At 34.6% G+C, this 22,156-nt stretch overlaps 3 protein-coding genes, 1 long non-coding RNA gene and 1 pseudogene across 7 annotated transcripts; all 5 read left to right on the forward strand.

The window, feature by feature from the left end:
• Window positions 1–1,544: 1,544 nt before the first annotated feature.
• LOC114424509 (aspartic proteinase CDR1-like) lies at window positions 1,545–5,057 on the forward strand. 3 transcript variants are annotated; one of them, XR_003669001.1, is made up of 2 exons: window positions 1,545–2,981; window positions 4,958–5,057. XR_003669001.1 is itself a non-coding variant. In XM_028391368.1 (2 exons), the coding sequence occupies exons 1-2, from the start codon at window positions 1,560–1,562 to the stop codon at window positions 2,774–2,776; spliced, it is 1,137 nt and encodes a 378-aa protein (XP_028247169.1). In that variant the 5' UTR covers window positions 1,549–1,559; the 3' UTR covers window positions 2,777–2,883. The 3 variants fall into 3 exon arrangements, 2 of the variants coding, with proteins under 2 accessions (XP_028247168.1, XP_028247169.1); XM_028391368.1 differs by lacking the exon at window positions 4,958–5,057 and having other exon boundaries at window positions 1,549–2,687; window positions 2,768–2,883; XM_028391367.1 differs by lacking the exon at window positions 4,958–5,057 and having other exon boundaries at window positions 1,545–3,137.
• Window positions 4,544–8,005, forward strand: LOC114424510 (annotated as a pseudogene).
• A 140-nt stretch (window positions 8,006–8,145) lies between these two features.
• LOC114423557 lies at window positions 8,146–10,866 on the forward strand. Of its 2 annotated transcripts, XR_003668859.1 has the most exons (3): window positions 8,146–8,789; window positions 9,678–10,075; window positions 10,311–10,866. It is a non-coding gene; the product is annotated as an uncharacterized LOC114423557 (long non-coding RNA). The 2 variants fall into 2 exon arrangements; XR_003668858.1 differs by lacking the exon at window positions 8,146–8,789 and having other exon boundaries at window positions 8,818–10,075.
• A 4,722-nt stretch (window positions 10,867–15,588) lies between these two features.
• On the forward strand, window positions 15,589–18,913 carry LOC114423253. The gene is made up of 3 exons (XM_028389940.1): window positions 15,589–18,403; window positions 18,473–18,576; window positions 18,641–18,913. Exons 1-3 carry the CDS (start codon window positions 16,789–16,791, stop codon window positions 18,848–18,850), a joined length of 1,929 nt encoding a protein of 642 aa, XP_028245741.1. The 5' UTR covers window positions 15,589–16,788; the 3' UTR covers window positions 18,851–18,913.
• Window positions 18,821–20,346, forward strand: LOC114423254. The gene is made up of 2 exons (XM_028389941.1): window positions 18,821–19,154; window positions 19,232–20,346. Exons 1-2 carry the CDS (start codon window positions 18,903–18,905, stop codon window positions 20,258–20,260), a joined length of 1,281 nt encoding a protein of 426 aa, XP_028245742.1. The 5' UTR covers window positions 18,821–18,902; the 3' UTR covers window positions 20,261–20,346.
• The last annotated feature ends 1,810 nt before the right edge of the window (window positions 20,347–22,156 follow it).

Below are 22,156 nucleotides of genomic sequence, written 5' to 3' on the forward strand. Positions count from 1 at the left end.
TAGAAATCATTAGCAATTCTGCAATTTGTATTCCATTTTCACAATCCAGGTTTGCTCCCTTTCACGCCACTACTCTTCATACGTGCACCAACCTTGAAGCAGGCTTGCTATTTGCACCACATTTTCTGCTAGTTGAGCATGGAATCCGTGTGTTTGCTACCCCTGTGCCTCCTTCTACCTATCACTAGCTAAATAACAAATACTAACTCCTTACACATCATTAATATCACATCCCTATATAAATATAAATACTTAAACAAAATTGATGCTATATTAGCATATGCAAAGCACGGTAGGCACATATATACATATTAGTTATATGCTATTAGCATATACATATAAAAGCTCGTAATAGGCTAATCATGTTTTACCGGCTATATATAATAGTTACTAAATGGAAAGGAATGAATAATTTATAAATGATCTTTTGTGGTCATAACAATTGCCGGTAAAAGTTTTAATTTTTCTTGGCCATAAAATGGGTATTTACTATATACCTGCGCTTGCTATAAATTTCGGTACTTTCACTGACCCTGGATACGACGACTGTGAATAGTTAAATGTCGATAAAGGATTTAACGGCTATTTATATGGCTGGTAAAGGTCATATTGCCTGGTAAAAATGAACTTTTGCATAGTGAATTTAAACTGACCTTTTGTTTTTTATTTTCATACCATAAAATTTTTAACAATTTCTATTTTAATTAGAAGAAAACATAACATGAAAAAAAGAAACTTTCGGATTGTCGATATCAATGAAATCATTATTGATATAACTATAAAATATTTATTATTTTATTAAACATAATGTATAAATTATTCATTATTATTAATGCAAACACAATTTATTTTGAGAGTTTAAGAGAATTCAAAGCCTTTTGGTGGGACCACAATAAAACTACATTTTTTTTTGCCAAGATAAAACTAGATTTTATTTCTTGCTAGAACTGCTTTCCCCTTTCTATTTAAGCACAAAAGGAAAACAATTATTATCAAGATCTTGATTAAATTTGGGTTGTCCAACATTGAGGCAAGAATACTCCAGCACTAAAAAATAATAATAATAATAATAATAATAATAATAATAATAATAATAATAATAAATAACATATGTTAATTGGTGATATTTATAAAATGATTCAATTGATATGTTAAAATGTTAATTACATTGAAATAGTAACATTTTTCATAACTTAATAATATTAAGTTTTTTTATGTTGGTAAGCTCAATGATGTTGCTTTGTCGAAAAAAAGCTCCATGATGCTGTAGTACGTAAAAAAAACGTATGCAAAACGTATCCATATAATAACTGACCTCAATCTTACATATGGTAAAACAAATTAATTTCTTATATAATAAACTATATAACCTTTTGAGACTGGAACGATGCATCTCTCATTATTCAACATTTTCTTCAGTGTCCCAATGTTGAGACCGAAAACCGTTTCTCATTATTAAATAGTTTCTCATTAGGCCATTAATTTCTTGTACAAGTTGACTTGGCCCCAACAAAACATGAAGAAATAACTCAATGCTAAACCAAAAAATATATAAATAGATGCCCTTCAATTTGCTCCCTCCTCTATCCTTTACTTTGAATCTGTATATCCTCAAAATGCATCCACTCGTGTTCTTGTCTTTAGCTTTATACTTACTTTCTACTGTATCATCTAGAGAAGTCAGTGAAGGCCAAAGGGGCTTCAGCATTGATCTTATTCACCGTGACTCACCATTGTCACCCTTTTACAAACCTTCACTCACCCCATCAGATCGCATCATAAACACTGCCTTGCGCTCCATTTATCAATTAAATCGAGCTTCCCACTCTGATCTAAATGAAAAAAAAACACTCGAACGTGTTAGGATTCCAAACCACGGAGAATATCTCATGAGGTTCTACATCGGTACCCCTCCTGTGGAAAGACTTGCTATCGCAGACACAGCGAGTGATCTTATTTGGGTACAATGTTCCCCTTGTGAGACATGTTTTCCCCAAGACACCCCATTGTTTGAACCACACAAGTCTTCCACGTTCGCAAATTTGTCATGTGACTCACAACCTTGCACATCATCCAATATATATTATTGCCCACTTGTAGGTAATTTATGCTTATACACAAACACTTATGGTGACGGATCATCCACCAAAGGAGTATTGTGCACTGAATCCATTCATTTTGGGTCTCAAACCGTCACATTTCCTAAGACTATTTTCGGATGTGGATCAAACAACGACTTCATGCATCAAATTAGCAACAAAGTCACAGGAATAGTGGGTCTTGGAGCTGGGCCATTGTCGCTAGTATCACAACTAGGTGACCAAATCGGTCACAAATTCTCATATTGTTTACTTCCTTTCACTTCAACCTCTACAATCAAGCTGAAATTTGGGAACGATACAACAATAACTGGAAATGGGGTTGTCTCAACTCCCCTCATAATCGACCCACATTATCCTTCCTATTACTTCCTCCATCTTGTAGGCATCACTATTGGACAAAAGATGCTGCAAGTGCGTACAACCGATCATACTAATGGCAACATAATCATTGATTTGGGGACAGTGTTGACATATCTTGAAGTGAACTTTTACCACAATTTTGTAACTTTGTTGCGAGAAGCCCTTGGGATTTCAGAGACAAAGGATGATATTCCATACCCATTTGACTTTTGCTTTCCAAATCAAGCTAATATAACTTTTCCTAAAATTGTGTTTCAATTTACTGGAGCTAAGGTTTTTCTGAGCCCTAAGAACCTATTTTTCAGGTTCGATGACTTGAACATGATTTGCTTGGCGGTACTACCCGACTTCTATGCAAAGGGATTTTCTGTCTTTGGAAATTTGGCGCAGGTTGATTTTCAAGTGGAGTATGATCGCAAAGGGAAAAAAGTGTCTTTTGCTCCTGCCGACTGCTCCAAAAACTAGCAAATAATGATGCTTGACACCTCCATGTTGTTTAACATCTAGAAAGAGATTGAGGTAAAAGAGAGATAATTAAGAATAGATATGATAGACAATATTATGATTAATGATAAGAAGATAGAGAGAAATGATTGACGTTAACCAAGTATTGTAATGGAGAATATATATCATTTTTGAAAAGTAATTTATCTATCTACATTACATTAACTATTATATTATATCATTTATATAAATTTACGATAATATAATAGTTGGTTTAAGTTATATTAATGTAATTTGAATTCTCGGTAATAATGTATATGCATTTTATTTTATTTTTTACAATAAATAATGTTCTTGGGATATATTTTGAATAGCTTAAAAAATACTCACTAGAATCTTGAGAACCACAAATAAGACACATTTTTTATAATCTCTGGTTTTAAATCAAGAGTGATAATCATTAAATGAAAAAATGAGACTCATCAAAATTGATGATTTTTTTAATAAATTTCACTCAATTAAAGAAAGAATATTAGTAAAAGAGTGTCAGAAAGAGTATATAATATGTTAGTTTTTTTTTTTCTGACTATTGCATTTGTATGAAGTAGTTTCCAAAGTAATAACTAATTTTTATTTGGAATCATAACTGCATGCAAGATTGTGTATCCTTCTCCCAAAATAGTTTATTCCATACTCAAGGCCAAGCTTTGAATCTTGAACAATTTGATTAAGGTAAGTAAACTGTTATCATTTGTGTCAATTGCTGTTGGTATATATATATATATATATATATATATATATATATATATATATATATATATATATATATATATATATATATATTATTTTCAATGTTTCTACAAAGGATTTGGATAATAGTTTAGAGTTGGTGAAACTTAGGTGGTGGATGTGGGGGAAAGCTAAACTGTCAGAATTTTTCTTTCTCATTATACGATTGATCCCTTCATCCAAAGTTGATGCTGCTTCATTTGTAGAGTTTGATTTCTAGCTTTGGCCTGGTTTTTACTCTAAGTGGCTTACGTGTAGGCAAAGCTGTTAGGTTATAAGTTTATATATATATGATAGTAACTTCACCCTATTAGCAAAGGCTAATAATAAATAACTTTTAATGTTAAAATAATTTTAAGTTGTCCATTTCTTATTATATAATATGTTAGTAATAACTTCATCCATAAGCAAAGGTAATAATAAATTATTTTTAATTGCCAAATCAATATAAAAGAAAAACTAATAAAGTTATTAGATTGTTAATTTAATCATTTCTATTTTTAAAAACACAATAAAAAATTATAAAAAGAAAAGACTTTAAAAGAAGAAATTCATAACGCTTAAATACTATTATTTCTACAATTAAATTCATAAAATATAACTAATTATTATTAAAATATTATATGTATTAACAAAAATAAATTTTAAAAAAAGAATAATGTAGTCACCAAATATATAGCTCCGTCCTTGATGATAATTGATATGTTAAAATGTTAAACAATTTAGCAATATGAACTTTATACTAAATTTGTAAAAATGTTTTAATTACATTTAGTAGCATTTTCCTTAATTTAGTAAATTTTTTAAATGTTGTTAATTAAGGTCAATATGTTGTAGTAATTAACAAGGTATAAAAATCTAATGCAAAATGTATACATATAACTAACCTCACTTAAAGAAAATTAAACAAAGCATAACCTCACTCTTAAATACCTTTTGAGACTCAGAAAGAATGCATCTCTAATGATTATTGAACAATTAATTTCTTCATTGTCCCCATATTATGACCGAAAACAATTTCTCATAAGTATCAATCAATTTCTCATTAGGCCTCTTAGTTGAGACAGAAAGCCATTACTTGCTCAGGACTCAGGTTGACTTGGCCCCTAGACATGCAGAAATAACTAAAAGATCTATGAATACAAACAGTTCAACGTCCTCCCCATCCATCCTGTACTTAATTTGAATCTACATTTTCTCAGCATGCATCCTCTTGTGTTCATGTTTTTAGCCTTATACTCTCTTTCTTCTATATCCTCTAGAGAATCTAGTGAAGGCCTAAGGGGCTTCAGCATCGACCTTATCCATCGTGACTCACCATTGTCTCCCTTTTACAACCCTTCACTCACTCCATCAGAACGCATCACAGACGCTGCCTTGAGCTCCAGTTCTCGATTAAACTGAGTATTACGCTTTCTAGATGAAAACAAACTACCTGAGTCTATTCTAATCCCAAACAATGGTGAATACCTCATGAGATTATACATTGGTACCCCTCCAGTGGAAAGGCTTGTTATTGCAGACACGGGCAGTGATTTCATTTGGGTACAATGTTCTCCTTGCCAAAATTGTTTGCCCCAAGACACCTCATTATTTGAACCCTGATAACTGCTAATTATGAATATATTTTGGGATTAAATTATATAAGAGTTTGTAATTTTTTTCTCCTAATTATTCTTTTTTGAGCAAATAATTGTTAAATTAACATCATTTAAATTTTTGTCCAAAGAATATTAAAAGTGATGAATTTATGATGTTTAGTAAGTAAAATAAAGTTCAAAAAAGTAAAATAATTAAGGAAAACAAGAAAATTAAGAAAAACATGACTAATTGAGGAAAGTAGATTAATTAAGAAAAACAGATTACTTCACGAAAGTAAAGGTAGGATTAGCACGAGAAGACCGTTTAGCACTAAGCTAATTTGCACCTCTAAAAGGAGAAGAGAAAATAAGGAAAAAACACACTGAAATTCTAAGAGAATATAATTCTTTTTAGGAGACAAAGACTAGAAGAAGAAGTAATCATTCAATCCTGTTTTCTTATCTAATTTTCCTTCACTATATATTTCTCCCTTACACTTGTAAAATCTCTTGTGACTATGAGAAGCTAAACCCTCCTTTGTTGGGAACTTGACAACTAAGTACTCTTGATGTAATTTCTCTTTCTATCTGCTTATGAATATTACATTTGTATTATCTTTTCTTATGCTTTATTTTATTGCTTGTGGCTTGATCACCCATTTGCATGGTAAGTTTTAGGGATAGCATGGGGAGACGTTATTTTCTAATAGAACTAAGAAGGAATATATAAATAAAGTCATCACTAGGGATAGATTGATATTTGTTTAGTTTGTCATACATCTCTATTTTTAATGCAATTTACTATTTTAGCTTTGCAAATGAATTTGGGAAAGAAAATAGATAAATTAGGTTCTTTCATGCGGGGGACCAAAGTTAGAGTATATTAGTAGATGCATGTATAAATTAAAATAATTATAAATAGAGAAAAATTATTAACATTACATCAAAGAGTAGCTCTAGTAGACTAAGTTTCCAACATTCTCATCTTCTAAATTTACTTCTAAAATATTATTGGGTTCTCTAACTTTTCTGTCTTTAATTAATCAATTTAAATTCTTGTTTAATTTTTTCTCTTGTTAGATTTAATTTTTTGCCAATTTAAATTACTATTTTTCTCATAACCTTTTCAAGTCAATTTTCTTTAATTTTTTTTATTAATAAAATATTCATCTATCTAAGTACAAAGAAAGTCCATGTGGATTTAACACTCAAACTTTCATTTTAACTTTACTATTTGAGACGAATTAGTGCACTTGTTAATCCATCAACAAACCCCTCAAGTCTTCCACATTTAAGGCTGCAACATGTGACTCAACCTCGCACATTAGTCCCACCAAGCCAACGTCAATGTGGAAAAGTAGGTCAGTGTGTATATTTAAACATATATGCTAACAAATCATTCACCATTGAAGTAGTAGGCACCGAAACCCTAAGTTTTGATTCCACGGGTGGTGCTCAAACCGTTTCATTTCCTAACTCTATTTTTGGGTGTGGAGCGAACAATAATTTAACATTTCGTTCAAGTGACAAAGCCACAGGTTTAGTGGGTCTTGTGGCAGGACAATTGTCACTAGTGTCACAACTAGGTGCTCAAATTGGTTACAAATTCTCCTATTTGAAGTTTGGGAGTGAGGCAATAATAACCACAAATGGAGTTGTGTCCACCCCCCTCATAATCAAACCCTCTTTGCCTTCCTTTACTTCCTCAACCTTGAAGTCGTCACCATCGGCCAAAAGGTGGTGCCAACGGGTTGAATCGATGACAACATAATCATTGACTAGGGCACGGTGTTGATGTATCTTGAACAAACCTTTTACTACAATTTTGTGTCTTTGTTGCAAGAAACCCTTGGTGTTGAGTCAGTTCAAGATCTTCCATTCCCATTCAAATTTTGTTTTCCATATCGTGACAACATGACTGTTCCTGCTATTGCGTTTCAATTTACCGGAGCTAGTGTTGCGCTGAGGCCTAAGAACCTTCTTATTAAGCTCCAAGATAGGAACATGCTTTGATTGGCTGTGGTGCCAAGCGCTAGCTCACTAAGTGTAATTTCCATCTTTGGAATTATTGCACAGTTTGATTTTCAAGTGCTGTATGATCTCGATGGGAAGAAAGTTTCTGTTGCTCCTACGGATTGTACTAAAGTTTAATTAATTAAAATTAAAAAATATAAAAAATGTTTAACTTGTGGTTTCATTTCAATAAGAATCTATTCAGTGCTACATTTGAAAGGGAATATTTTATTTTCTATGATAGCTAGGTATGCTTGTCATTTGAAATGCTTCAAACAATGTTGTGCAAATAAACTTTGTTAGGGCTGGGATTTGGGGACTGAAATCACCAGTCCCATATTGTGTCACACTTTGTACCCCACCAATTAAAAATTAAATATTGGATTTATTATCTTCTCAAATCTCACCACTTCTTTCACGCTGTAAAAAGGCATAAGTCCTCTTCCTCTATTACCTACTCCCTCCGTCAAACCACCAAATCAAGGGACTGCAATACATCTTTAAGCCACTGATTTAAATATGATTGATCAACATTTATCTGTTGTATTGTCGTCTTAATTTTTCCTAAGATTTCCTCATATGCTTCACTATTTAACATTTTTTTCTGGTAACTCCTTTATCTGATTGCTCAATTCATATGTATGGTACTGATCTTTCTAGAATTGATCAAAAGATAAACCTAACTTCTACTATTGCACAATAAAATCAAAGACTCAAAACACACACACATATATATATATATATATATATATATATATATATATATATATATATATATATATATATATATATATGTGTGTGTGTGTGTTCTTCTAACCAATAACCTTAATATAATAATAATATATATGTAACATGCTATAACTCATTGCTCATTGCTTTTGTTAATAGAAATACAAGAACTAACGTCTTCCAATTTTGGTAGTGTCCCTTCGAAAATTAGTTGAAAAAAAAAAGAGAATAGGAACAAAAATAATCAAATGATAATTTCGGCCTGTAGTGCAATGATGCCGAAGAGCATGGCATGGTTTGACAGTGCAAGTAGCTAATTTCTACCTTTGATGCAGTGGTTTGACAGAGGAAGGTTGTAGGGTTTTTTTACGGTAGAGAACATAAGTGGATGAGTGAAAGAGATGGCGAGAAGATAATAAATCCACGGTGTAATTTATAATTGATGTTGCATGTTTTTATTAGTGGGGCACAAAGTGATTTCAATCGTCCTAATTTTCACCATAAAAAACTTTCTAAGAAAAAAGTGTAAAGATGAAAAATAAAGAACCCTAAACTCAATAAAAATTAAGAACTTGTCGTTGTGATCAGAGCCATCGTGCCTCGTGGCACATCATATCCTTTAATTCATCGAGCAATAGGAGGAGAGTAGCGCAAACTCCGTCAATTCTGGCAAGATTTCATTATTCACCGATGACGTTCTTCACCACTGCACCTCATGGCACATCAAGCGGTGAAGTCATTCCTCAACACTTCAAGTGCAAGCGAAAGCGAGGTTTGATCTGTCTCTTCTCCCTTGTTTAATCTCATAATTGTTACATTGATTGAGTGTTGGTTTTGGTGGATGATTAGGGTTGCAGAAAGTAGGGAAAGGGAAATTTCCAAGAACTACGTGAAAATTAAATAGTGAAGATTTTAATTGTTGATTATTTTGTCTCGCCGTTTCTTATAATTTCTTTGGTAATTTATTATAGTTTTGCATGTATTAGCTTCACTTGTAGCACGTCTTAAACTTTTGAAACAAACGTGCTTTAGAGGCATAACATGGAGGGTGATAATTTTGATCCCTTGACTATGATAGGGAAGGGTGCATTTGATGAAGCTACTAGTGGTTGCTTATAATATAATTTATTTTTTAAATTATAATATGAAAGCTTCTCTCAGAAACTACTAATATTTTGCAATGTTAGTCTGCCTTTTGGGATTTCATGTAATTATTTCAGTATTTCACGCTTTATTTTTAAAAATTATCATGGAGGGTTGATGCTTAAAAAGGGATTGGTGATAAATTTGTGATTAAACAGAGCCAGAAATATTCCTTTGAATATGATCCTGAATCTTAGAGGCAGCAAACAACCATAAGTGGCTTCCATTTTCACTTTTCCCTCAAATATTATAAATGGAATGGGCATAAATAGGTTCGAGATTCCTGAAATATATCCGAATTTTGTAATTGATCTCTGAAAAAAAATATTTTCGTTGGATCTCTAAAACTTCAAAAGTTTTGTATGAGATCCCATTAGTCTTCGTCTAAAACATGATGACAATACACGTATAAAGCCACGTCAGTATTTATTCTTTTTTTTTCCTTTTTTCCCCTCCCTTTCCAAACTTGCCCCTGGTTTGTTTTTTCTCTCTTTGTCCCTTCTTCCTCCCCTTTCAGATCTGAGATGCCCTTCATCTCTCCATCTGAGTTGCTCCCCCATTACACCAATGGTCCAACAAGGAAATACTCCGACATTAAATCGCAATGCGGTCATGGAAGTATAGTTGCTATGGAGCACGTCTCAGAAGTTCAACCACACAGACGATGATGCAGAGGAACAGTGATTCTGACGTCGGCATTCTCATCGGATTTGTAGGTGGTCGTCGATGGCGACATTGGAATCTAGAAGGATCTTCTCCGTCATTGGCACCAGTTGGAAAATGATTGCTCCACGTGACCATTGCCTCGTCGTCTCAGACGAGCAACGAAGTGTGGCGATAGTGCTCTCCAGATCCAAATCGTGTTGCAGCATCTCAAAGCACTATCACTTCTTGAGAACGTGTCTCATGGCCCAGGTTCAAACTCGATCGTCTGTGCCTTTTGATTTTGCAGTCACAGTGACTCGCGATTTCTTTTTTTTATGTTGATTTGGTATTGTAAATTTCTCAGATCTATTTCTTAAATCCGGTATCATAAATTTTTGTTGTTGGCTTTTTGTACATATTTCTCATATCTGAAATGAAATTGATTATCTTCATAGCTTTTATCATTGAATTTTTTGTTCTCTTTTGTTTGTTGCTTCCTTGAAAGCCATTGATGGCCATGGAGAAGCAATGGATCTATCAGTGGCAAAGAGGCATTTGTAATGCAGAGACAAAGTGGGGATGACGAAGGTGCAGTGGTACGCCATGTAATTAATATCTCTGATGTGGTTCCGCACGTATATCGCTGACATGTTCAACAAACAGACACATCATCACAGGAGACTAATGGCAAGGATCTCCCACAAAACTATTGAATTTTCAAGGATCAGTTGCAAAATTTGGTTATTTTTAAGGAATCTCCAACATATTTAAGCCAACGGAATGAGTTTAATTTATGTTTAAGCTCATGCCAATTGGATTGGAGCAAAAGAAGTCATTTGATTTTCTTGTATTAAGATTGCAAAAATTGAAAAAAGTGTTTGTTCTGAGATGCAATATACATTTGCTTGTTGGTCATATCATTGGGCAAATCCTGCAATTCCTAGAATATTTCCAAATATTGTTTCTACTGCATACAAGTCAGACATTGTTTGTTTCTTTTTTCCCAGATCTGGTTATGCAGTGCGATGTTTTTATTAATTTCATCACTACATTCTTGTTTCTTTCTTTTTAAGTTGCAACCATTTAGTACTCTCCCTGTCAAGCTAGTTCAGGGCTATGACACATGTAAAAATACTTAGTTTGCCGTCTATTTGCATGAGAAAACGTGCTTTGTGATAAAGAACTAATATATACTTGGTATTTGAGCCTCGGATAAATGTATATACTCCTATATATTATGGTTAGTTGGTTACTATGCAGAATTTCAATTGTTTTGACAGAGAAAGTTTGCAAAATGGAAGGCTGATTGCTGTCAAGAAATTGTCTGCACAAGAAATTGCCTCACATAAATGATCAACCTTGCATAAAAAAAAAGAATCAATTTAAAAATTTATCTTGTCAAGTCTTCTTTAGGAGAAAGAATTTGTGGCAGAAGCAAGAATTCACAAGCATCCAATAAAAAAAATGTAGTTCACCTTTTCATATGTTGCACTGATGGTATTTTTATTCCTTCAAGCAATGGCAAAAGAAATGTTTCTGGAATTTTTAGTGGCAACAAAGATAAGTCGGCAGAAAAGAAGAGAGAAGCATTTAGAAGTTAATATGTTATTGGCCATTATAAATGCAGAGAGAATAGTCACCAAAAACTTAGTACTTTCCCCGGCCGCTGTGAGGGTCTTTACCAGCATTCGCGTTAATAGTCGGTATAAGTTTTTACCTACCCCGGATGCAACGGCTAATGAGTAATTGTTGGTAATATACTTTATGGCAATATTTATTGTCAGTAAAGGAAACATTTATCGCCACTAAAATTCTTTTCTGGTGTAGTGTTTCCAAACCTTTTCAGCCATACTACAGAGAAACAAAATATGGGAGGCCGTTTAATCCTCTAAACCACAGAAAGGACATTTAATATCTTGTAGCTGCACAATTATTTTAGTAACATTGACTCTAGTTGTTAGTCTATTCCACGCCAAATTCCAGACAAAATGTAAGGCAGATAATGATGCTGGAATCAACCACGCAAATTGATGTCCCTCACCCAGTATTTGTCCAAGCAATGCTTTATAAGCTGTCCTCACTGACAATTATCCATCCACCTTCCAGACCTTATCATATCACTATTCGAAGAATTAGGAGTGATTGCACCCAACTCCAGCATTACAGGTTCCACGATATTATATTGTTTGTATGAAAGTTCTAATAGTCATTTCCATGGTTTTAATAAATTTCCGATGCGGCCACGGTTGCGGGATTGAAGCTGCTGCGATGCCAATTGCATTGTGAAATTATTATGTGTTTGTACTAATTGTAAAAAATAATTTTACAATTGTTCCAATTAGGATTAAGTTTTTAGTTCCTAATTTGTTTAAAATTTAATTTTTTATTCCTAAATTTTTGTATAATTGCTCAAGGTCTGTAAACTTAAAAAAAAAAATCAGCATTTAGTCCCTAAATAAAATTTGAATCTATTATTTTTTATTAATTTAATGAAATTTCAAGGACTAAAAACTTTAATGAAAAAAAGTTGAGAAATCTTGACCACATAAATGAAGACTATAGAATCCAATTAATGTTCAAAAGAAATAAAAGTCATAAGCATGGTTAAAAAAATCACATGAAAAGTGAATTCAACGAGCAATCAAATATTTAAAAAACCTAATATTGTATTCTTTTTTCGGTTGCTCATGAGATATTTTTTCACATAATTTTCACTATGTCTATGATTCTTTTTGTTTTGAACATTGGTTTGATTCCATAATTTTGATGTAAGTAAATCCAATAAAACAAAATTCACATATCAAATTAATAAAAAAAGATTTAACATTATATCCCAAAATTGAAAATGATCATTATTTTTTTTTTTTGAAAAAAAAAACATTTTGACTCACCTTTAAAACTTAAAGGAATTAATTGATGAACCTATAAAGTTTTGGGTTTATTGTTTGAACAAAATGAGATGAAATCCAGAATTTATTAGTTGAAAAAGGTGAATAATGTAATGGACTTCTACATTGCCAACATCTCTACACCAAACGAAGCATTGTTCCTATTCCAACTATTGGGATCAACCTTGTAAAATTCAGGGTCATATTTAAGTTAAAGCAAATTATGCCAAATCGCTTTTGAAACTGTTAAAAAAAAAAAGTTTATCTCCACGTAGCCAACAACCTAAAGTTATATAATCAAACTTTTTATCCTCGAATCTTCTTTTTCTAGTGGCTGACACACTTTATCCACCTCACCAAGAAATTCTGCTCCTATATATCTTCCACACCCAACCATATAGAAAGTTTCGCCTTTTGTTCTTAATTAAGAAACTAGATTTTGTATCTTCTAGTATATATGATTGTACAGTCCATATCCATATAAGGAAGCCACTGGATTGTACAGTCCATTATTATCTATATTAACTATACTTTTTTTTAAAAAAAAAAAAACAATCCTATTAACCCTGTGAATATACTAAATCTAAATGAATAATGTTACTCACTAAATATCTTTTATAACAATATTAGCCACTAATAAATATTAAAAAAATTGCTTTAAAATTATTGGAAAGTAAGAGTAAAATGTTGTATCGTAACATTAGAAAGCAAATTCTAACACACATTTGGTACAGGCTCATATTTGCTTTGTTTTCCTAATGTTTGCACAATGGTGTGTCTCGACCTGTACACTTAAAGCCAGAAGCACATGACATCATAAACAAAATGCAAGAAGAAAAAAAGGAGAAAAAATAAACAAAAAGTTTTTAAAAAGTACATGATAGAAAAATATTAGAATATTATTGATTTCTCAAAAATTTTAAGTTGTCTATTTCTTATATAATGTGTTAGTAACTACATTCCATCAGCAAAGATTAATAAAAAAAAAATTTAATTCTCAAATAAATTTTAAGTTATCTATTTCTTATATTATATGTTAATTAGTTCCTGCATCCCAAAAGCAAAGGTTACTAATAAATAACTTTTAATTTTCAGCCAAGGACTCAAGGGGTCCAGCTCGTTAAAGAAGACTCGTTAAGTTGTTATAAAATTTTTTACACTTTTTTTTATCTTCACGGGGTAAAAAAGTCACTCTAAATTGTCAAATCAATTATAATCAAATCGGTATATGCAAAAGAAAGAATAATAAAGTTATTAGTTTGTTAACGTAATAATTTATATTTTTTAAAATAACGATGATAAATTAAAAAGGAAAAGACTGTAAAAATATTAATAATACTAAAATATTTTATCTAAAAGGAAAAAAATATATAACTATGTCTACAATAAATACTATAGAACCGGAAATAATAGATTTTTCAAAGAAAAGGAAAACAAAATCTTATTATCTTTACAATAAATACTATAAAAAGATGATAAAATATTTTATCAAAATAATAAATAAACAACATTTAAATACTATTAATTGTACAATTAAATTCCTAAAAAAGAATTTATTATTATTAAATTATATACATTAACAAAAATAAATTAGAAAAAAAAGCTAGGAGGCCAAAGCCCCAAGTCATAACTCCATCCTTGATTAATTGGTATGCTAAAATGATTTTTTTTTTTTTTTTGCTTAGAGCAAGGTCTTCTCATCAATGAGACTAATCCCTTAAACATGAAGATCACCAAAGTGAATTCTACCTCTCACAACAAAATCTTTTAATACACTCCCAACCAAATAATCAAACATCTATCAACATGCTTGTGAAACATATTTATCTAATAACTTTGCTGATTAGTAAATGAATGATATATTAAAATGCTACTAAATATATTTAACAATATGAACTTTATACTAAATTTGTAAAAATTTAAATATATTTAAAAACATTTTTTAATTGTTGTTAAGCACAATTATGTGATAGTAACAAGGTATAAAAATAAATGCAAAATACATAAACTAACCTGACTTCTTATTTTTAAAACAAAAAGATAACCTAACTTTACTCTTAAATACCGTAAAACAAAACTATATATACTTTTGAGACTGTGAAGGATGCATCTCTCATGATTATTGAACATTTAATTTCTTCATTGTCCCCATGTTGAGACCGAAAACCATTTTTCATTAGTATTAAAAAAATTCTCATGATTAGACCTCTTTGTCGAGACAGAAAACCATTTCTTGCACTTGTGAGTTGGCCCCAACAAAACCTAGAGAAATAACTCAATCCAAAAACTTAAAAATCTATAAATAGAGCAACTTCAACGTGCTCCACTCGTGCATTCAGGTTCTTGTCTTTAGCCTTTACTTCTTTGAATTTACATTTCATCAACATGCATCCACTCTTGTTCTTGTCTTTAGCCTTATACTCACTTTCTTCTATATCCTCTGGAGAAGCCAATGAAAGCCTAAGGGGCTTCAGCATCGACCTTATTCATCGCGACTCACCATTGTCACCCTTTTACAACTCTTCACTCACCCCATCAGAGCGCATCACAAACGCTGCCTTGCGCTCCATTTCTCGATTAAACCGAGTATCAAACTTTTTAGATGAAAACAGACTACCCGAATCTCTTCTAATCCTAGACAAGGTTGAATACCTGTTTACACTGGAATTTGGTAAACAACCGCTAGTCTAAGTTAATTGCTTGCGAGATCAACTAGTGAATCTCAGGAGCATGTCACTTGTGTATTTTGCGTTTAAATGTAAAGCTTTTGAATGTTCATCGTTGCAGCAAACACTTACTGGTTCGAAATTTGCAGAAAGTAAAATTGTTTAACAGAAATCGAAAGGCTGGAAATAACTAGGCAAGGAAAGGAAAATTGCAGAATGTAAAGGCTCAGCGAGTTCATTCGATCGAATGAACCATTTAAAATGCAGGAATTATAAAACGAAACGTAAATTGCATTCGAAATGTAAAGTTTACAGAAACTTAAAATGGTTCACAAACAAACATACATTCTCCTTGTGTACTCGTTTCTCTCTGCGCTGGATACTTTGAGTGTATAAGGATTCTGTAGAAATGATTTGCGACCCTCAAAAACTAACTAAAACTGCTATATATAGACATTCGAAAATAAACTGCCCTAACGGTCGAACATTATCCGAATGCCAAGTGTCCTGCCACGTACATCTTACATGCACATAACTGCCCCTTAGAACGGTTATCCATCTTGCTCGAAGTCGAACTGGTTTAGTGAAGATTTGTTCAGAAATTATGCTAAGTCCAGAACTCTTGCTGCCTCGACTTCGACTCGTCCATACACCAGTTCGAATTGCCCAATAACTCGAAGTCCTCTTTCTTGTCTTAGCTTTGTACTTCGTAAATACTCCTTTGAACCTGGGAATTCCTTCTTAAAGACTCTCCTCTCTTTTCGATTCGAGCAGGTCCTGGCCAGACTCTTGCTCTGTAATACGCTCCGAACCTCGAGACGACATCCAATGCATACTTAGAACATATTTTAGCTCGTCGAAAATATGGGCTAACAAATTGCCCCCAAAAAATGTCTGCTTCGATTCGAGATCGAAGGAAGATGAGAAGTTGACATTTTTTCTCTTCTACCAGCTTTCCTGAAACGACGTCACGATCGCACGTTCACTGTGTAACCGTCGCCTCGATCTCCATTACCCATCATTAATTCCACCTTTCTAGGCTGAGTGGGACACGTGTCACGCTGGGGAGTAAAAAGGGAAATCTGATGTGATTGATTTCTGACCCTTGATTCTTATTATATTATTTTCCCTTTTTTTAAAGTGAAACCCCATAAATAGCGCCAGAACTACAGATAAAACCCCTTCAGCTTCTTCCAAAACCCTTCTTCTTCCTTGTTTCTGAAACCCTTCTTCTTCTTTGCTTCATATTTCCGGCGAAACCTTTCTTGCTTTCAGATCTTCCTATTAACTTGTTACTCCTTTCATCATCAACCTCACCGTATCTCTGAGCTTCGCCAACTGTTCTTCGTGAACCCAAGCTCTCACTCACTGATTCTATCAACTACAAAACCCTTCACGAGAAAATCATCCTTTTTTCAGATTTCTCATAATGTCGCAAGGCCAAGCAGTTCCGTTTGCTGGGAAATGGCACCGTTTCACAGTCAGGAACGACGGAGAGAAGGTGGTTCCAGAACCACAAGGTGACGCCGAACACACAGAAATCTGGGAATCGGAGGTGATGATCCCTTTCGCAGTAGAAAGGACAGTTTACGCTTTCGGTGGACCTCTGCCAGACCAAGAGTCACTCTCGAGTTCAATGAACAAGGTATTCCCCTGCTACCCAACTTGCGAACCTAGGATTTTTGATAGTGAGCCTTACAACTTCAATTGTTTAAGCAAACCCCACAAACTCTTTCGATCCGCCCCGTCAATAGCCCATAGGGATTACATACCTTGGCTTGATCGAGTCGAACAAGCGTATGAGGATTTCTGGAAGACATATGGCATATTTGACTTAATACAATTCTCTCGATTTGGTCCTGAATATCGACCAGAAATGCTGATAGCAGCTATGCATTTTTTCGAGTCTTCTACCAACACCTTTCAATTTAAATGTGGTATGATGACCCCTACTCTTTTAGATGTAGCTGCCCTCACAGGCCTTAGGCCTAGCGGAGAAACGTATGATCCCACTAAATCTAGTGATAATATCAAGCTAGTATATAAGGAGAACACCTTTTCCAAATATATAGCTGAACACAAAGGATCGGTCGAAGAGGAAGTCTCTGATGAAGAGCATGTAGCCTTCTTGACCCTATGGCTATCTCACTACGTCTTTTGCACAAAATCCTTGCAAGTAGCCAAAAGATTTATTCCAATGGCAATACAAATTCATGAAGGTCAGAGCTTTGGATTTGGACGCCTCTTGTTAGCAGTACTATACGAATCGCTTGGTGAGGCATGCGATGACCTGAAGAAATCGAAGGATGGGTCTTCCTTCTTAGTATCTGGGCCTATGTGGCTTCTCCAGTTGTGGCTTAATGCCACTTTCGAACAAGAAATGGGATTAATAATCCCACAAGATTATGCTGAAGAAGTTGCCAATCGCTCGATCGAAGGCCAGAGAGCACTTCGATTAACACCCAAAACCTTCGATCAAAACCCACAAAAGCTGTTCCTCAAGTACATGAAGATTTTTCTGAGTTTTGACAAGTTTCTTCCCCAACATGCTCCATTCATTAGTCGAGAGGTCGGCCCGGCCTGGTTCACTGACGATTTTCCTGCTGTCGATCCGGACAATGAAGAAGAAGTGAATGAAATATGGTCATTTTATTTGAATCCACAGATCCTGTCCTGTCGTACAGGTGTTCAATCGAACTATTTAGGCCTGGTTGGATACCAGCCAAATTTGGTTTCAAGACAATTTGGCCTCTCACAGATCCGTCCCAAAAGCTTGTTCGAAGATCCTAGAGACGTCATAAGAGGGGCCAATCTTTCAGAAAAGACTTTCAAGAAATTTTTGAAGATTTCTCTTGATGAAAATTATAACCTGCATCCTTTTGAGTTCAACCATTCCCACTTCTGCACCATGGGATTTGTTACCTGGTGGGAGAAATATTATTCGGGCCGTTCGGTCGGAGACACAACTATCATGATTTCCAGACTTGAGAGTGGTTTTACCCAACCAACGGTCGAAAATATCCGCTCAAACCTTCAAGCTCGAGGTATTAATATTACTTTTGACTTTCTAAATTGATATGTATTTTTGCCTTTTCTAATATTCTTACTTTCAGGCAAAACAATCATGACAAAGAAAATTGTTGAAACGTCTCGAGCTGATGTGAGACCCAAGAAACCCACTGGGGTGAAGATCCAAGAATGGAAACAAGAAGAGAAGGTAACTCTTCTGAACTTATCTTTTACTCTTAACGTCTTTGCCTCATATTTCTTTATTTTTTCAGAGTCAAAAGAAAGATGATAGCACCGAGACTACCACGACCTCAAAACGCTCGAAGCGTGTGGTCATCGAATTCGACGAAGAAAAAGATGCAAGTTTTATTTCTAATGTCAATATTATAACTCTCTTTCAAGTCTATATTCTGACATTTCTCTACCCTCATAACACAGGAAGAAGAGGAAAGACCTCTTGTAAGAAAGAGAAAATCACCTGAGACTTCGACCAAATCTGCTGTCCAAACAGAGGCAGGCGATTCCCAGGCTCAAATGCCTAAGAAGAAAAAGAAAGTGAAGCAGATCGAGCCTGAACCTTCTGTGACGGTCGAGGGTGGTGAGCCAATCAGGAAGAAAAAGAAGAAGACAAAGTCTTCAAAAGAACAAGGTGAGAATCAACCTGTTGACGTCCAACCACCTTCGACTGATGTTGGCGGCGCTGAAACAGAAACTACTCCCTCTATTGCTGAGATGGGCAACCTTGTCGAACAACCGGACTTACCACAAGAACACCCTACCGTCGAGGTACCATTCTTAATATGATTTTAATCATAGCTAATACGAAACTATTTGTTAACCTTTTTCATGACAACTCGAATCAGGTACAACAAAATGTTTCTGTAGAAGAAATACCCTCATGTGCTCGAACCTCTCCTGCTCCTGAGACGGATGCAGTGAATGTTGAGGAACAGGGTGAAGGTCAAGGTATTGGACCCAGCAGTCCTCAGGGATCGAGTCAGAGAAGTTCATCTGAAGAACACTTTCCCGATGAAGAGGCCATACAAGAGGCTGAAGCTGGAGGTTCAGACATTTTCCCAGTGTCTTCGACATCTAAGCTTTCCGCTAGCATAGGGATCGCAGAGGATACATTCATTCAAATGCAAGACGAAGACCCTGCTGCAGCCCTTCGACTCCTGCTGAACACCAGTCAAGCCAACACCTCAAGTGAAAAGAATCCTGGTGCTTCGTCCTCATCTGATGCTGATATAACCTCTACAGTACGCCAAGATTGCCTGCTTTTGAAGTTATCAATGGAATACGCACGGGCAGACGTACTTAAATCCATTGAAGAGAACCCTTCTGCTGCTTTTGGGCACCTGAACTTTTTGAAGAAATTGCATAACCCCCTTACTTCTGATGAAATTCTGGGCAAAGTTATACAAATCGAGTCCATTATCGATCAATTTGCAAATACTGTGCAGAAAAAACGCGAAAATGGCGCCAGACTCGATGCCCAGAAACAGGCACATATCCTTCTGCTCGAGAAAGCCCGAGCGGCTCAACGTGAAGTCGAGCGTCTCACCAAAGAGGCGAAAGAAGGATCTTCTGAGATCAAAGCCTGTGATGATAATATCTCCTCCTGGGAGGCAACTATTACAAATTTGCTGTCTCAGGTCGATGATCTAAGGCAGAAAATTGTAACAGAGCAGGCTAAACGCAAAGAACTCCAGGAGAAGGCCGCTGATTCGATTCAGAAGCTGGTTGCCGAAAAAGGGAGGGAAGGCCTGAAGGCCTTTAGTGCATCTCAAGCGGTAGCAGATGAGGCGAGAGCTATGGAGAGTGCTGACCAGGTTTTAAGCAAAGAGATGGCCACCTTGAAGAAGCTATATGAGGATTTGATCATGACTTAGTAGAATTTATGATTTTTTATTTCGAATTCTGTATTTCGATTCTACTCTTGATGTAATAGACACATGCCCTTTCGTAGCAATTTTACTGTTATTGCCATTTTTATGTTTCCATCACTTCTGTTTATTCTATGCTTATTTTAACTTCGAGCAATGTTGGTTTATATTTTTTCAAATATTTACCATTTATCCTCAAAGTACGTTTCTGAGGGGTTAATTCCTCTAATTCATAAGCACCATTCGAATAGATCTGAATTATTTTAAACGGTCCTTCCCAATTTGGGGACCATTTGCCCAAGGCTCGATCCTTACTATCCATGGGCAGGATAACCTTCCAAACTAAATCTCCAACATTAAAAGTTTTCGACTTCACTTTCTTATTATAAGCTTTAGCAACCCTTTCTTTTTGTTTAGTCAAGACTTCTAATGCTCTTAATCTCTCCTCGTCTAAATCAACTAACTCATCTGACATCATTTTCCAATAATGGTCGATCGGAATGTCCATTTGTTTTTGTACTCTAGCTGATTGCAAATGTATTTCGACCGGAAGTACAGCATCGTGCCCATAAGTTAGTCGAAATGGGGTAGTATTAGTTGATTCCTTAGGAGAATTTCTACATGCCCATAGAACTTGATCTAACGTTTTATTCCAATTTCTTGGCTTTTGGGCAATGTGTTTTTTAATCAAGTTAATTACAATCTTATTGGCTGCTTCGACCTGACCATTTGCTTGCGCGTAATATGGTGTTGAGGTTAACAATCGAAAGCCAGTTTTTTGGGCAAATTCTTTCATTTTTCGTCCAGTAAAAACTGAACCTTGATCAGTGGTAATTGTTTCGGGAATACCACACCTATAAATAATATAATTTTGAATGAAACTAATTACTGCTTCCTGATCAACATTTGGCAAAGGGACTGCTTCGATCCATTTTGTAAAGTAATCGATACCAACTATAATATAACGCTGGTTCTTAGAAGAGGCAGGCTTGATTTCACCAATTAAGTCCAAAGCCCATCCTCTGAAAGGCCAAGGTTTGATTATGGAATGTAACTCACTAGCAGGTACATGCTGTATCCCTGCATGCTTTTGGCATTCCTGACAGCCTTTAGCGAATTCTATGCAGTCTTTTAACATCGAAGGCCAATACAAACCTTGTCGAAATAAAAGCCATTTCATTTTATGGCCTGCTTGATGTGATCCACAAGCCCCACTGTGAACATGGGAAACTGCCAAGTATGCTTCTGATTCACTTAGACATTTTAACAACACTCCTTCTGCAGTCTTTTTAAACAAATCATTTTCCACAATCACGTAATTTAAAGCCCTATATTTGATCTTTCGAGCCACATTGCCTATTGGATTTTCCAAATATTCAATAATGGACTTTCTCCAATCATTATCTAACATATTGTCAATGGCCAAAATTTGAATTTTTTCCTGAAGATCATTCATACTTTCATCTTCATTATTTTGTGGTATACTTGCCCCCACAAGTTTTGGCATTGGCAATTTAGTGCTTAATGGCTCTGGTAACACCAGTTTATCTTTTATTTCGATCAACTGAGTTAACTTTTCCTTCGACATTTTGTACCCTGAAGCTATTTGGGCTAAATCATTTGCTTCTCGGTTTTCTTGTCGAGGTACATGCTCAATGTTGATATAATCGAAATGATTCAGAAGAGAACTTGCTATAACAAAATATTTTGCTAAGTGTTCATTAACACATTTGTATTCTTGTGTTAATTGCCTCAACACTAATTCTGAATCACCTCTTATATTAACATTTCTTGCCCCCAGGCTAATTAAAATTTCAAGGCCTGTAATTAGAGCTTCATACTCAGCCTCATTATTAGAACAAAGCCCTTTGATTTTATATTTGAACTTAGTTGGAACTTTAT

This window comes from Glycine soja, chromosome 8 (assembly GCF_004193775.1).
Source record: "Glycine soja cultivar W05 chromosome 8, ASM419377v2, whole genome shotgun sequence".
Lineage (NCBI taxonomy): Eukaryota > Viridiplantae > Streptophyta > Magnoliopsida > Fabales > Fabaceae > Glycine > Glycine soja.